The sequence below is a fragment of the Calidris pugnax genome, unplaced genomic scaffold, assembly GCF_001431845.1.
Source record: "Calidris pugnax isolate Ruff unplaced genomic scaffold, ASM143184v1 scaffold95, whole genome shotgun sequence".
Lineage (NCBI taxonomy): Eukaryota > Metazoa > Chordata > Aves > Charadriiformes > Scolopacidae > Calidris > Calidris pugnax.
This window is the reverse complement of record NW_015090885.1, coordinates 5,947,089-5,963,481: the sequence shown is the minus strand read 5'-3', so window position 1 is coordinate 5,963,481 and position 16,393 is coordinate 5,947,089. Positions and strand designations below refer to the sequence as shown.

Sequence of the window (16,393 nt, the reverse complement as noted above, 5' to 3'; positions counted from 1 at the left end):
CACTAAGTAAAAATACAAAATTTAGAACCCCCCTCCCACTGGTGCCCAGCCCTTTTCCCCAGAAAGCAGCCCACGTGAACACCCCACTTGCTCTCCCTCACAGCCTGGGACCACCCGGGCACCGGTCACCCACCCAGTGCCTGGGGACTGGGCCTGGCCGTCCCCTCCCGGCGGCAGGGCTGTGCTGTGCTGCCAGGCCCCCCGCTGTGCACATCACCTACATCTATTGCTCCTTGTAGCATTTTCTTCTTCTCCCATCCACCCTGACCACAGAGGAGGCCACGAGCTCTTGCTAGTGTTCTCACAGAATGATATGGGGTTGGAAGGGACCTCCATAGATCATCTAGTCCAACCCCTCTGCCAAAGCAGGTCCACCTAGAGCAGGTTGCACAGAAACGTGTCCAGGTAGGGATATCCTCTTCCATTAATGTGCTGCTTTCTACACCTTGAGGCCACTTTACCAACAAAGGTGTCAAGTGCTGGGTCCTGCACTTGGGTGACAAGAACCCCATGCAGCGCTACAGGCTGGGGGCAGAGTGACCAGACTTTTCTGCCGGGCAGAAAAGGACCTGGGGGTGTTGGTCGACTGTGGGCTGAACATGAGCCAGCAGTGTGCCCAGGTGGCCAAGGCCAACAACATCCTGGCCTGTATCAGGAACAGCGTGGCGAGTAGGGCTCAAGAGGTGATCGTCCCCCTGTACTCAGCACTGCTGAGGCCCCACCTCGAGTACTGTGTCCAGTTTTGGGCTCCCTACCACAAAAAAGACATCGAGGTGCTGGAGCGGGTCCAGAGAAGGGCAACGAAGCTGGTGAGGGGTCTGGAGAGTAAGTCTTATGAGGAGAGGCTGAGGGAGCTGGGGTTGTTCAGCCTGGAGAAGAGTAGGCTGAGGGGAGACCTTATCTCTCTGTAACTCCCTGAAAGGAGGCTGTAGAGAGGCGGGGGTCGGTCTGTACTCCCAAGTCACAGGTGATAGGACAAGAGGAAACGGCCTCAAGTTGCACCAGGGGAGTTTCAGATTGGATATTAGGGAAGATTTTTACACTGAAAGGGTTATTAAGCATTGGAATGGGCTGCCCAGGGAAGTGGCTGAGGCACCATCCCTGGAGGTGTTCAAAAGACGGGTTGACTCAGAGCTTAAAGCCATGGTTTAGTGATGGTTTGGGTTTTTTGGGGTTTTTGTTCTTTGGTGTTTTTTTTTTTTTAAATCAGAGTTAGGTTGATGGTTGGACTAGGTGATCTTAAAGTTCCCTTCCAACCTAGACAATTCTATGATTCTAAGGGTGTTCCCATTGGAGGCAGTGGCTCCCCTGGGATCCTGCGCTGCTGCCCACGCTCTTCTAAGCACCTGCCTGGATGCCTGGGAAGATGTTGCTTGCTAGCAGGGCTCTCCCAACCCAGGGGACACAAAGCGTTTGGGAAGTCACATTCCCTCTGGGCTGAGCAGCCTGTAATGGCATAAATACAGTGAGTGCAAGCAACCTGTGACTGACCCCGAAACGAGCAATGTGAGGAGCAGCTGCCGTTGTGTGGCTGAAGACATTCCTTCAACCAGGGTGAAAGACGTGAGAAAAGAAGTGTAACAGCAGTGGGAAAGAAAAGCAAATACTGAAGCCAGCAGACATGCTACCAGCTCAAAAAAAAAAAAAAACAAAAAACAACCCAGACCCAAAACCAACCCTGGAAAGATTACAGAAGGGGATCAGAGCAGAGAATCTGTGAACATCTGGAAAAAAAGAAGAGCTGACTACCTCTGCATACACTTAAGAACCCAGGGACAGTGTATCTGGCCAGCCAAGCGGGAACAGCTTGTTAACAGGGGCTCAGTTCTGCGTGGCTGTGTGGGCACCCAGCTCATCTGCTGGAGGAGGAACCGTCTTTAGATCAGTTGCCAACTGCTCGAGTGTCTGCTTCTCTGGCTTAGCACTGTGGCACCATCATCATCATCACTGGCCACTCCTCTATGAGGTAGGTAGGTTAACTGTGCAAGGACCATTTGTCCTTTCAGTGGCATATCAAAGCCTTACCATCAAGCTCTTTAAAAACCTGACAGAAGCATCAGAAAAGTGATCTCTAAACTACCTAAAAAAAGTTACCCAAAATCCCAGTAGTACCTGCTTCTGTCAGGCAACACCTAATATCCCAAGTGCTGTCACACAGGTGAGAAAACATTCACCATTTGCCAAAAAAGGGGGCACGTGTCTCCCAGCTGAGTGTACCTTGCCCACAAGTAGAGAGGACTTGGTTGAAAGTCCAGTAACGTTAACAGGAAGTCTTCTCATTGCCCACATGGGATTTAGGATCATTCTGAGACAAGTAGTAACTAAGTCCCAAATGCTAACAACCCTCTTCCAGACAGGAGCATAACCACCCCATTAAAATCACCATAATCCAACATTCTACTTAATGTTCTCAGGGCGACGCTACGACCAGCTCCCACTGGATGGGAACCATTTCAAAGTTACCCTATTGCTGTTCTCTGTAGTTCTAGTGGAAAGGATAAGAAGTCTGAGAGACCAAGAAAGAAGATACACTGATCTTCAGATTTCCACTGAGATCAGTTTGAGCTGAAGGGAAAAACAGAGAAGTCTCTACAATTCTGTTTTCAGCCGTTCAGGAGCGATCTCGCTGTAGCTCTTCCTCCTTTTCACTTTGTAAGTCAAGGCTTGGGAATATTCAGACAGCAGATGCTCCCAGTAGCAAGAGACATCCTCCATCTGCAAGTGCTCGGTGATGAATTGGCGTCCCCTAGAGACACACAAGGCACAGTCAGAATCAATTTCCAGTTCCTACAAGAGTTTTTGCTTTTGTTTTATGTGTATATCAACTTTCACTCTTCTGTGTTTCAAATAGAGAAACAACACACACTGCTCTGTACCCTCTATTTTAATTTCACAATTCTCATTCACGCTCAGCTCTGCCAGTTGCAGTGCTTTTGTTATCCTCAAGATGGTATTTGTTATCTGGGATAATAAACATCAGATTTCACGTATCAGGCCCAGGCTGAGCAGCACCGATGCGTGCTGCTTCAGAAGCCAGTCGCTGCCAGCCTGGATATGTAACGCTTATAATGCAGACACAGTTCCCAGGGGCCAACTCACCCCATACTGAGATGAAAGCTCCCAATTTCTGATCGCTTTCAGGGGGGTTTCTGACACGGGTCATGTCTGAACCAAAGACCTGAGCATAAAATCTTGTTCTCTGGTTCCCCCAGCTCGGTACAAGTTTCCCAACCCTCCTGCTGTTACTGCAGAAGATCAGTTATAGCGTGTCCTATCAATACTCGGTTGTCTTTGATAGGTAACCCCTTCAAAAGCTGCATAAGAAAAGGCTTTGGAAGAAGAGTCCCTGATAGCCAGAAAGGACACACAACTTACCTCTCTGAAATTTCTTGGGCTATGGCATCATTTTCCTTTACAAATTGCAACAGCTCCCTAAAACGAAGAAAAAAACATGCCATGAAACAACTAATTCAGTGGTGAACATTGTCCCTTAGGTAAACTATTTTGGAGGATGAGATTAGGGATCTACAAGTGAGCGAGAGACAAGTGCTCCTCATTTCAGAGCACAGAAGAAACCTGCCCTTCTCAGTTGTTCTCAATAGGTTCTGGACAGCATGCTGAAATCTAGGAGCTGACACATTTTTGGCCCAGCAATAGATTTCTCCTCCCCTCATCTGAGCTGCAAATGTAAGTGCCTAGTGCCTGCTTTCAGTAAAGGTGACAGACCTCCACACCCTGGTGAAACTACTCTTTGAGTAATAACAGCCAAAGATTCTTTGGGGACAGTAACAAAGAGAAAAGAACATGACCTCCCCGAGCCTTTCTCTGATGCCTAGGAGTGGAGGCCCTCCTCAGCGTAACGCAAACCAAACTGCCTTCCCAAATACAGCAGTGTTTTCCGTGGCATACAATGCTCCGCTGAGCACACTTGAGGTATCACACCTGACGTTAGAGAGGTCTGATCGGACGGGGATGTAGTGGACCCAAGGCTTCAGCTGGGGGTAGAAGAACTCCAGCCACTCTTCTCCAACGTGAAAGACGAGTGAACCACATAAGAAAAGGTGTTTCAACCGGAAACTGGCCGCCACTCCCCGGAAATTAAACAGATACCTTTAAAAGGAGAAACAAAGAGAGGGACCTGATTGCACCTGGCATTTTGTGAGAAAGCACACTGAGAAACTGGGCTCTGAGTAGCAACCAGCCTCCTCACAGGTAGGGACTGGGGGGTCTCCCTCACACTGAGCCAAGCACCTGTCACTGAAACAAGGGGAAGACGTTGATTTGAAGCTCCTCACAGGACAGGTGAGCTAAGCTAAGGATGTGGTAGGTGAGTTTCTGCTGCCCACAGAAATGAGGTTGAAAATCAAGGCGTGCTGCTTGACCTCTGATAAAGACACCTGCCCACGACAAACCAAAAGAGGTCTCATGGGCAACTGCCACCAAGGCATGGAAGGTCACAACATGGATGATGATCCTGGGACTCCTTACTTCACAGACTCTGTTACCACAAAGAGATTTTCCCCCAATTCTCTGTTGTCTTGCAGTGAGCTTTTTTGTTCATTGTTCTGCTTTGCCACATCTATCTCAGTCGGGGTTTTGGTTTGGGTTTTTTTTTTTCTGGGATTCTGCTTTAATCTGAATCTAATTGTTTCATATTAACTTGGGAATGCAACCCTAGGAGGTTAAACAGGCTAGCGCACAACAGATGGACTTTGCAGATAACAAAGAATCCACAATTTTGTTTTCACTGTTTTCTGCCAAGTTAGTAAAGCGGACTTGACTGGGGGAAGATTTCTCTCAGCAAACTGTATCTCAGAGGGATGTTTGTTTGCTTGCTTGCTTTTTAAACCCACATTTCTCCAATTATATGGAAAGCTGTTTTTCCTGTGGGTAAAACCCCTCAGTACATACAACTAATCTTTGAAGTCAAACATTTTAGGCTGGGGGAAGGGACTTCTTCCTTTAATGAAGCTATTTTGGGTGAAGTGGGGATATTACATATATATGGGCTGAGGTGGGAATTATAGCTAAACTTAGATCAGCAGTAAACGACAAGGAGTAAATCTGAAATTATTTTGCATTCTTTGTATTACCTAGGAGCTCAAGGCAGGGACAAGGAGCTCATCATATTAGAAACTGAGGAAATACGTGTAGAGATGCAGCAAGAGCAGTGGGCTGGAAGCAAGAAAATGTCTCTGTTCTATTCCAGACACAGCTCCCACCACCCGTGACCTCAGCCAAGTCACTGAGGGCTGCCTCAGCCAGCCTGCCACAGCACCTGCACTGAAGGAAGCAACGAGAAGTTCATGTTGACTCTACCAGACCCTGGGCTGTGACAAAAATGTGTCAGAACATCTCAGTCCATACTGTACAAGGGGCTTCGGAGACACGAGGAGTTGGGAAGTCCATGCGTAACAGAAGGGAGAAATCTGGGCAACAGTTTAGTGAAATATAAAATGAGAAGAGTCAATCACATTTGCAGAAAAACACAGATCCAGCCAAATGACATTTCTTATATCAGCAGATTCTAGCTGGCAGAATCATAACTAGGTAATTTTAAAGCAAAACAGAAAACAAAAGCACCATACAACTGCATACACCCTAAGAGTTTATATTTTTATACAGAAACCTACAAGAATATTACACAAAAAACCCTCCCTGAACTAGTTAAAAAATAAAATCCTTTGTAAATCAAAACGACATTCTCCCAAACAACATACAATTTACCAATCAATACTATATCTGCTCCATTATACTTCAGTTTCACTCTCTTACTACTTACATCCAGTGGGAACACTTGCCCCAGTATGCGTATGAAGACATGATTCCTTAGTTCTGTATGTCTTTGAAGACAGTAATGCTATCACTGTAGCACCGAAAAAATAACTTTGAATGCACAGCTTGGTACAGGAATATAAAGAAAAATTGATGCAAAACCTTTATGATTAAGAAAATAAAATACAATTTTCAATCTATATGTTTATTAGTGATCTAAGACCTTTACTTCCCCCAACTGCCTTGTGTCTGTTCTCAAGCTTTCCTGTCTGCATGGAGCTCGTTGCTGGAATCAGGTCTTAAAATAAAATGAGACCTTGCACCATGCAAGGAAAGAAATAACCCTCAGCCCTTGAACAGCTTTACTAATCAAAACTCTTACTTGTATTTGCAGTGATCAACCAGTGGAATTTCCTTTGCAGGAGGCTTCCCTAAGGTGTCCTTAAAATAAAGAGAATTAAAAAAAAAATAATCAAGAAGTTTTATATAGCGATTTAATATTTGTTTTCCTTCTCAGCTAGAAACAAAGCTGAAGTCTCAAAACCCTCCATTCCCACTTCTGAGAAAACCTTCTCTGGTGGGCTTTTAGAAGTATTATGAAGAACTCCCAGCCCCTCAAACAAGAAAAAAATAAATCAGTAAATTACACACTGCCTGTAAGCAAATGCCAGCACAAACACATTAAATGATAATGTTCAGTTGGCAGCTACAGAGTGGAAAACAGCTTGGGACAATGGATTATGTGAAGCCAAGCGTAACTGGATTAGCCAGGACTGTCTGGAGAGAGCTGGACTGTAGACTAAGTATGGAACTAAAAAGTTATCAGCAACAGTTAACAGAAAGTTACCAAGAACAAGACCAAACTATGGAGATGACAGAAAAAAGGTTTAAAAAGACTGCCAGCACCACACAGGCAGCTCAGGGTTAGAAGGAGAAGAGTTGGCTACTTTGGTAGTAATGGAAGAGGAGAGAATTGGCATAGCTTCATTTTCTTATGTGTGCTGGTTTCCTTGAACAAAAAGCGTAGATGGAAGAAAAATGCTTGGCCTGCCAGGCTCTGGAGACTCCTTCCTTTCATCTGTCAGATGTGGCCATCAAAGGAATTACAAGCCTCCCCCACCCCAGAGGATCACCCACAAGTCTCCAACAAGATGCTTCTCAATCATCAAAGCCATCTTGCAATGCTACCCTTTCTGGCCTTCACACTCAGGAGACAAGACAACGCCCACACACCTTCTCAGATTTCCAAGCCTGGTTTTTAGTGTACTCAGCATCAACAAGTTCTGGGTCTTCTCGGGACAGTAGAATGAGGGGATCTCTCTCAGGGCTCGTTCTGCAAAAGAAAAGCTGTCAGTCATTGCCAATCCACCTCACCCAACACAGCTAACAAACTACAGGACTCAAAACCCTGCCTCTTTACAAGGCTGACCTCCTTACGTCCCACAAAAGCTTTAAGTGCCTATCATACAGTGTATTTCTGTTCAAGGGTGTGTTAGTAGAAAAGAATGTTAATGTGCACCAGAATGATTTGAGGCCCTGTTTCTTTATTTCACTTACTAAATATTCAATAGTATTATTTAAGCAATTCCCAGGACAAATCAGCAGAGATGTTTCCTTCAGGGTGCCAAATACTTTAACTCCCTTCTAAGTCAGAGAGCTCTAAGAGATGCTAAGCATCTTCAGCACTTGATCCCTCTGATACTAATTTAAAACACTACTGATAAACAAGGTTACAACATCCCTGAGACTCACTTCTCCATCACCTCCTGAGCCTACCTAGTAAGGCATCATATCCATCCCTACTGGGTATGGAGGAGGAGCGAAGTGTTGGAGGAACAAAAAGGAGTAGGGCCTAACACTGCTTTCAAACTGTCACTGGAAAGAGGGCAAAACCAATCTATCTCCCACGGATGAGGTAACTTAAGAACACTTGTTGATTCACTGTCGAGCACTTGCATAGTGCATCAAGTATTCACAGTGGCAAGAAGCATGCACATCAATATAAAATCTTTAGATTTGTATCTGGCACCTGCAGTTCCCTTCACAGAACAAAACAAGCTGGTTCCTAGTGCGACAGTTTTACTCGTTAAGAAATAACGTAGCCAATCCATCACAGCTTCTGTTTCCAATATTAAACTATTATAATAAACTAGTTGCAAACGGCAATTCTTATGGAGAATCCCTAATGGTGAAATGTTGCTGTACAAAAATGTATCACTTTCCTTACTTTTAAAAAATACCTTCTGGGTTGCACTTATTTAGGTCTTGGAGATGCAGAAATTTCTGCATACAGACAGCTGTCACAGCACATGTTGGTAGAATCTCCTACTGCAGGAAAATATGCTCACCTGGATCCTCGGAAATATCCTTTAGAGATTTTTTTCATCCATGGCCATTTTTCTGCAGATCTGAAAATATTTTTTATACATGGCAATAAATGATTTAATAAAATCATGAAATAGTGTTCTCATCAGTTTTCACAGCATGATCTCTTTTTATTATTCTTCATTTTTGATGGAAATCACTTTCTTCATTAAAGCAGAAAAAACTCTCAGACAGGTCCAATGAAACAGGTTTTCCTGTGAATATTGTATTTAAGGCAACATGATATAGGCTACTTTTCAGAATACCTTTCAGTCAAAACAATGAATTACACACAATTACCTCACTAAACCTTTAAGGTATTAAAATTTACCTAAAATTTGAATCCACTTTTTGCACTGTTGCTTTATTTCTCTGTACTTCACTGAATATGGATAGTGCAAAATAGAGAGTGTCTAATCACTGTCTTTTCCCATTCAAAAAAAACCTAAACCAGACAACAGCAACAAAAAAGCCTGCCTGGTGTTTGGCATTTAAAGCACAGGGCTCCATTGTTTTCCCAAATACCTTTCATTTTAAATCTAAGCGAGTCCCTCAAAATAGCTGTTAATATGTTTTATTTCTGTCAGTGCAGTCACCTCCCTCCCTCCCTCTGGGGAACTTTGTTGTACTTTTTTTGTTGCACCTGGCTTGACATGTAGGTCCTGATCCCTAAACTGATCTGCTCAGGTCAATCTTTGCACCTGCCTGTACACCAGTGACACACGTGGGCTTTACCAGGAAAGCAAGGGTAAGTAAATGCTTTGGACCTTCATTATAATATATCACATTAGGCTTCTGCTACGATTAGTCCCTGAGATCTTCAGATTTTGAAGAGGGAAACATTCAACATTACATTCTGCTGTCAAATGACTGACATCAAGGTGTTTTCTTTCTTGTTATGTTTCTATGTTCACTCACTATTGCATATTTTGTTTGTCACTCTCCATGGGAAACAGCCCCTTATTCTGCTAATAGTCAAAGATCCTGCCAAAAAAAGACTCCCAGTCAGAAATGTCTTCTGCCTTACTCTCAGCCCAGTAACGATTCTTGATTCTTGGGAAGGATTCCAGGTTTCTCTATTGCTCAATACCCAAGTAAAAGCAGATCTAAGGAAGGCTTTTTTTTTTTTTTACCCTTCCAGAAGCTTATACAAACATCCTGGATCATCCCTGCAGTGAAAAAACCACAGCTCTTAGAGAAGTAGTTGGAAACAAAGGAAAATATTTCCATGTGTGAAGGGAGATTTCTGCAGGCAAAAGATAATTGCTGCTTTATTGACAAACCCTGTCCCAGTAAAAATGATAGTTATCTGGCCCTGACAGCACGAAGAACGTGTATACTTTGTCCTCTGCATTCCTCACTAAAATGCTGGAAACAGAGGAGCCAATTATAACTTCTAGTTACATCATCTGAGGTTTCCATGGAGAATTCTTATACAGCAGTTAGGCTGTAAGTAATTAATGCGAGGTACCAGGACAGATCACAGGCCAACAGACCTATGGTCTTTGACTTCAACGTTACCCTAATGCCGACCAATGCTAGATGGCTTTTACTGTGAGTTTGCCTTCCATTAAACCTCCTCCTCTACATATCCATTTCCAAAACATACCTTCTGAGGTCCTCTCTCATGAGGTCCCAGCGCCCTAAGCCTGTAGGGTAAATTGGCCAAACGGCTGGTCCTCCTTCCCAAAATGTCCAGGCAGGATACATGATATCATTGTATTCAGGTGTCTTAAGAAAAAGGAGAGTAATGTAAGAATAAGAATGGTATCTACTTCAGTTTACTGACTGAACCCACCAGTAAGGAACATCCCTTCTGGGAGTTTTGTTGGCTTTCTCTGTTACTGTTGCACAAGCAGCCATGAGAGCTCTGCTGTCCCCACAGCGTCGCTGGGGTTCATATGAAGACAACCCAATACTGAAGTGTTTCGATGATGTAAAAAAGGCCATGTCTTGTTGCATGATGGGACTTTCATGTTAGAAAATAATAAAAAAGAGATCCATGATACAGTTGATTAGTAAAGAACAGGAGACCTGAGCTCCACTCACCTTTCTAAAGGCTTGTGCTAGCTACAGTATTTTCTACTGGTCATAAGTTAAGAGATATTATTATTATCTCCTCAGAGACAGACGCACTTACAGACACTTTGACATTTAGGTTTCCAACACTTCGGTTCATCCCAGCCTTCCTAGAGATCACTTAACAATTCACTGCAACAAATACCCAAGTCATGTAAGAATTTCAGTTACTCATTCCTATTTGGATGCTTAATTCCTCATTTAACCATAGGGAAGACCAGCACTTAAGTAAGTCTAAATCCTTTCATGAAACCAGACTATAGGCACTTCCTTGCACTAGTAATAAACTTCCTATACAATTATCCATCTGTCAGCTGGAGAGAGTCCAAGGCCACCAAGGTAGTTAGGAGGCTAGTGCACATGGCATATAAACAGGGTCTGAGGAATGGGTTTCTTCATGCACAGGACAAAGAGGCTTGGAGGAATCTAAATGCTGTCTTCTACTACCTAATGGAAGAGTTCAGAGAAGATGGAGGCAGACTCTTTTGAGAAGCACAAAGACAGAATGAGAGACAACAGGCTTTCATTACAAGAAAGGAAATTCCAGTCAGATACTGGGAAACATGTTTTCATTTTGAAAAAGATCAAATGCTGGCTGTGGACACCCTGTCCTCAAGGGTGCTCAGAACTGCACAGGACACAGCCTGGAGCACCCTGATCTAGTCGGTCCTGCTCTGAGTGAGGTGCTGGACTGGGTGACCTTCTGAGATCCCTTCCAACTTAAATGAGTGTGTGCTTCTATGATCTGCTCCTTCTCAGTCTTGCTACAAACAGGCATCGATAACAAACCACGACAGCTCTACCACCACCCCAGGGTTGGCCTTCTGAGATGCAGAATAGGACAATCCTGCAAGCCCTTATGCTCTCAGTCTTAGAAAGCCCCCTGGACCAGCATCCTGGAGCACGCTTCCAAACACCAGCTAGCTAAATGTGAGCTGTGCCTGGGTCACTGGGTTTCACTTAAGGACAGGACTGAGGTTACAGTTGAGACATAGGACAATGGTACTGTAGAACTCAGTTCCTTGTGGAATCCCACGAGGCACCCAGGGGCAAGATGACAAATACGGCTGCAAAAATTTAACTCCTGTAACCTGCTCTGCATCAGTTTGGGCTCTGCTGGCTAGAGTTAAGGCTCTGCAATGGTCAAGGGGCAAGACAGCTGGTTTTACTACTACATTTGGCAGCAAACATGGTTATCAAGTGACATGCTGTACTGAAATTCTAGAGAGAGCTTTAGGATGGCTGGGGACTAGCTAATAGTCATTGATCATGTTATGGTTCAAACTGCATGAGCTGAAGACTTGGGTTCAGAATAAGAGGCTACAAGTGGGCAGAAACAGAATAGGGCTTGAACTGGCAAAAGCAAATGGTTTATTGCTTCTTTTTGCATCTAACTGCTGGGCCTCAGCCAAGGACAGAGTTAGGTAGCAAAAGTCCAGGATTTGGGTATATTGGGTATACAAGAAGGCAAAGCAAGATTAGTTGAAGCTTGAGGTGTAACAATATTTTGTTGGAAAGGATGAGACACTATGCTACAGTCAGGTTTAACACTGGGAGAGGAAAACATACGAGAGGGTTCCTGACTCTGGGAACAGCAGCAGAGAGTAAATATCTCTATAAGTGTGTGTACCTCTGCATGTCTCTGCATGTTTGCAGATGGAAAAGGGAATCCACTGGAAAAGGGTTCACAGGAGACAGCAATATTACAGAAAAGAAGATAAGAAATGCTTATCTGTGGTACCAAAAAAGAGGACTAAAATATTCATATTAAATGAGATTAACTGTATGGCAGCTGACTTATGATTAAAAATCCTTAACAATGCTGATAAACTACAACTACAATTTTAACAGAAGCGTTGTTAAATGTGACAGAGATGCTGGCACATCTCTCATCCAGCTGTGCATCATTGCACTGTGGCAGAGGAGGACCTGGAAGAGAAGCTAATGAAGGGAAAAACTGTTCTATTGAATAAATCTGCAAGTCTGTCTGCCAGAAAACTGGAAGCGAAAGGAAACATAAAAAAAAGAGCAAGTAAATTTAACCCACAGAAAAACTATGGGGAACCACACTCAAAAACATGTTCCCAAGATAAAGACATGCATGTCTCAGAAATGCTCAGCTTTTAAAGGTGGGCACACCTTACTGAAGGAGAAGACTGGGATAATGGGCTTCATCCACTTGGGAACCTGGGGGTAGTCTCGCACATTGATCACCATTTCCATGTCAGGGAGGCGGTTGATGATCCCCAGAAGGAAGTGCTCAACTCCACTGCATCTGTAGAGAAACAACATTTGGCAAAGAGCTAGGAGGAGAAGGCAGAATCCGTCAGTCTCTTTGTGCAGGAGCAGAAGAGATGGTGAGCCTGAGCCATACCATGATGCAGGCTGGGAAATTCCTATAGCAGCCTCTAAGCCACAACGCAGCACAAACACCAATGAAATAACTTACCATGTTGTACCTGGCCTGATCTACAGCTTTCTCTAGGATGCCACAACCAACCAACCCTTTGTACACTGAAGTGAAACAATGACACTTACCTCGCTACATTTAAGCCCCATATATAAGTTTCTAGGCTCCTGCTCTGCTGAGGAATTCAGACCTCTGGAATATCATTGTGCTCTGTGACTTTCAACTTGGCATATTGGGAAGTTCTCCTGTGTCCCAGCTAGGGAGATGAGACCTTCTGCACAGCTCTTACCTTGCAGGGAACAAGCAGTCCTGCTCACGGTACAATTTGTTCTTAATGATTTGGTAATGTGTCCCGAGCTTCCGGCTCACCACATCCGACATCATCTCCTTGGAAATGCCACCTTGAAAAGGAGCCAGGTCCTGCTTCCAGACCCTGAAACAAAACAATCAGACATTATTATATACAACAGTGAAGATACTGTGCATTAAATTATTGCAGTATACAGAGCAGACTCCTAGCTAAAACAAGGAGCTTCCAAGAGCTCCGCTACCTGTGGCATTATGGAGACCTTAAGTCACTTGGAAGAGCTGTTACTCAGGGACTCAAAGCTGTTACTCAAGCTTCACTCTGGCTATCCATGTGCTGTTTGCCCGAACAGAAAGCCCAGCACAGGACTCTGTGGCTAAATCAACATGGACAACTCCAGTTGCTCTCCCAGAAAGCACCTTACGTACCCCAGCAGGTTATGGGTAAAAAGCTTCCAGCTCACTTCACCTTTGAGTTCTGAAGCTTGTACTCTGGCCTTCCATGAACGATGGGCAACACCAAGATCAAATTCCTCACACAATGTCATGCTATTTAAACATTAAAAAAAGAAGGCTAGAGTCTAGTCACAAGGAGCAGCATCGCAAAATAATGCTGTGTGCAGTGAAAAGCAGCCCAGGAGGAGAGGCCTATGTAGCACACATTCTGTGACACCTGCACATCACCAGTGAGCTCCAAGAATGCAGTATGGAAATGTAAACCTTGCACATGTAAGAAAATGCAGAAGGAGGATGCAGGTTATATGAATTTAGTCTAAAGATCCTCAGATATAACTCCTTGGAGGAGTTAACAAACACTGTAAGACAGTAAGTAACAGCCACGGAGACGTCCTCCTCACTTTTTGGTAGATGCTGCATCAATGCCTTGGTTTAATGCAACAATGTAGGGGTGATACCACTGTGGTGGTGATCAAACACTGGCACAGGCTACTCAGAGAGGTAGTGGAGTTTCTGTTCTCTGTGATATTCAAATCCCGACTGGACACAGTCCTGGCAACCCTGCTCGAGCAGAGGTGTCAGACTTCATGAACTCAAGAGGTACCCTCCAGCCCCCAGGATTCTGCTATTTTGTAATCCAGTGGAAAACAGTTTAACTACATTAAAAGTTGCCACTGAAATCATGGGCTGACCCCAGGATAAGTTACCTGGCAAGGACACAAATATAATGAGCTTGAGAACAGGAAGAAAGTTGCAGTTTTATGGCACATCCATGTCATTGTAACTTAAGTGACAACTGAAAGTAAGTAACAAACAAGTTAGGACCTTCAGCCCTTGGCCACTGAGTCAGAGAAGACTAGGCACAAGTAGAATATGTTATATGGGGAAAAGTAGCTAGCTTTCAGCATTCTGCAATGTATTTACATACATCCAAATCAGCTATGAAAATGACCTGAGTTTCTTAAGTGTTACACAGCATGGATGCCGTATCATCTTCCTGGATTGTTTTGTAATGCCTGTCACTATAGCCGTGCTCCTTAAGGACCCTTAGATGAACTACCACTGCAGCAAAAACTAGTTTGGAGAACCACAGCAATTGTAACTTCATCTTGCTATTGCCTATCATCTATCAAAGCAGGTTTGGAGGTTGGAGCCACTTGGGAAGGTGCTCTTCCCAAAGGTGGGCAGGAGATGGTGGAATATATATTTAAAGATCAGGAGATGTCTTTAGGCTGTACCAAAATTGGAATTCAGGAAAAAGACTGGAAGGCTAAATTAGAGAAGACTTTTCCTCATCAATATTTCAAGAGCAATGAAGATCAAAAACTCCAGAGCACACAAACAGTTGCCCAATATGACTCAACTAATAATAAAAGCCAATATAGCACTCATCTCACCCCCAAAATGAACGAGCACATCTGGTATTTCTTAAATTGAAGACTTAAAGTTGGGCATCTGTGTTTTTGCATTTGGAATCCAAATCCTAAACATAAAAGGATATTTTGGCTCTTCCCTGTATGCCCTCTGGCCCTTCAAATAAAAACATTGCTTAAAGATACCAGAAAAACCCAGTCCTACAGTCCCTATCCACATAACAGTGATGACCTACGCACCTGTAATATTCTCCATGCTCTACCAGAGGGAACAGAAGGGAAGTTTGGTTTGGCTGTGTCTACACTTGTACCGCCTACAGTGGTCTTGCATCCACACATAAATCTCTAGCTCTCTGCACTAAATCACCGTAGGAAGATCAGACAGAGTGCTGGCATTTTGCATAATAGTCCATAGTTATAAAAGAAGTAAACAGGACTTGCATCTTCCTGTTAAATACCCACTGCCACTCCAATTTTCACAAGCAGCGAGCTAAGCTCTCCAGAAAGAGCGCTCCTCCAATTCTGCCCTCTCTTCTTCCACTGGAAGCCCCGTCCGAGCACAGGGAGTGAGCAAACACAACACACCATCACACTAAATGAATCTGTGTTCTGTAATAAGCTTTCTTAATTTAGCTATTTTAAAATATTTTGCACACACCACTTAATTTCTTCCACTTTTAAAAGCCCACAAGAAAAACTTGTGAGCAACACTGAGTCCATCAGTGCTCACAGCCAGAGGCCTGTGCAGCCAGAAGGGAACCAGCCTCTCACCTTTGGTGGCAGCTGCAATTTTCCTTTACACAGGGCTCATAGACTTCCACAGCTTTCTTAATTTGCTCCGTTATCGTTTTCCACTTGGCATCTAAATGAGGCGGGAAGGAAAAGCCAGAGGGATTAATCCATTAGGCTACCAGAGCAACTAGTGGGGGGCTGAAGAGGATTTCTTCTGGCCCAGCCGGCAATCCCGATGCACCAAGGTCCCACAACACACCACCACGGCCGAGGAGAGAGGCCACCCAGCTGAGGGGGACCGGGGAAGGGACATCAACCCGGGCACCCCGCGACGGTCCCCGGACTGAAAGGGAAGCTGTGAGGAGCCTCAAGGGACCATCACGGAGTACCGGGGGAGCTGCGCGACCGGGCTGAGGAGGAGGAAGAAGAGGAGGAGGAGGAGGAAGAAGAGGAGGAGGCGGGGGGGAGGCGGCGAGACCCCTTCAGCGTCCCCACAGTCTCCCGCCCGAGTAACCGACCCTCTCCGCCGGCCGCGAGGCCGCGTTCCGCTCTCACTCCCAGCAACCCCCTCACGCCCAAGGGACGCGAAGGACCCCCAAAAGCCCCTCACCTGCCGCGGCGAGCTCCGTCCGCCACACAGCCACCGCCAGAACCCACAGGGCCACCGCCGCCCGCCCCATTGTCGCCGCCGCCGGCACCGCCTGCTGCGCATGCGCGACCCCTGCCCGGGTGAAGCCCCAAGCAAAGATGGCGGCGGGCGCCACGGCCCGCCCAGCACAAAGATGGCGGCGCTCGCTGGGAGCTGTAGTTCCCGTAGCGGCTCAGTGGCGGCGTTGTCCCTTCCCGCTCAAGGGCTGTGTGAGGGGGACGCCCCCGCCGGGGGGCGGGGGGTGGCACG

General features: G+C 45.2%; 1 protein-coding gene across 1 annotated transcript; it reads right to left on the bottom strand.

Moving 5' to 3' along the window:
* Window positions 1-1,201: 1,201 nt before the first annotated feature.
* Window positions 1,202-16,175, bottom strand: POGLUT1 (protein O-glucosyltransferase 1). Its single transcript, XM_014947388.1, has 11 exons — window positions 16,106-16,175; window positions 15,535-15,625; window positions 12,918-13,061; window positions 12,358-12,493; window positions 9,749-9,870; window positions 8,124-8,183; window positions 7,009-7,108; window positions 6,158-6,216; window positions 3,943-4,110; window positions 3,376-3,432; window positions 1,202-2,746 (listed from the first exon to the last, which is right to left on the bottom strand). Exons 1-11 carry the CDS (start codon window positions 16,173-16,175, stop codon window positions 2,590-2,592), a joined length of 1,164 nt encoding a protein of 387 aa, XP_014802874.1. The 3' UTR covers window positions 1,202-2,589.
* Between the last annotated feature and the right edge of the window lie 218 nt (window positions 16,176-16,393).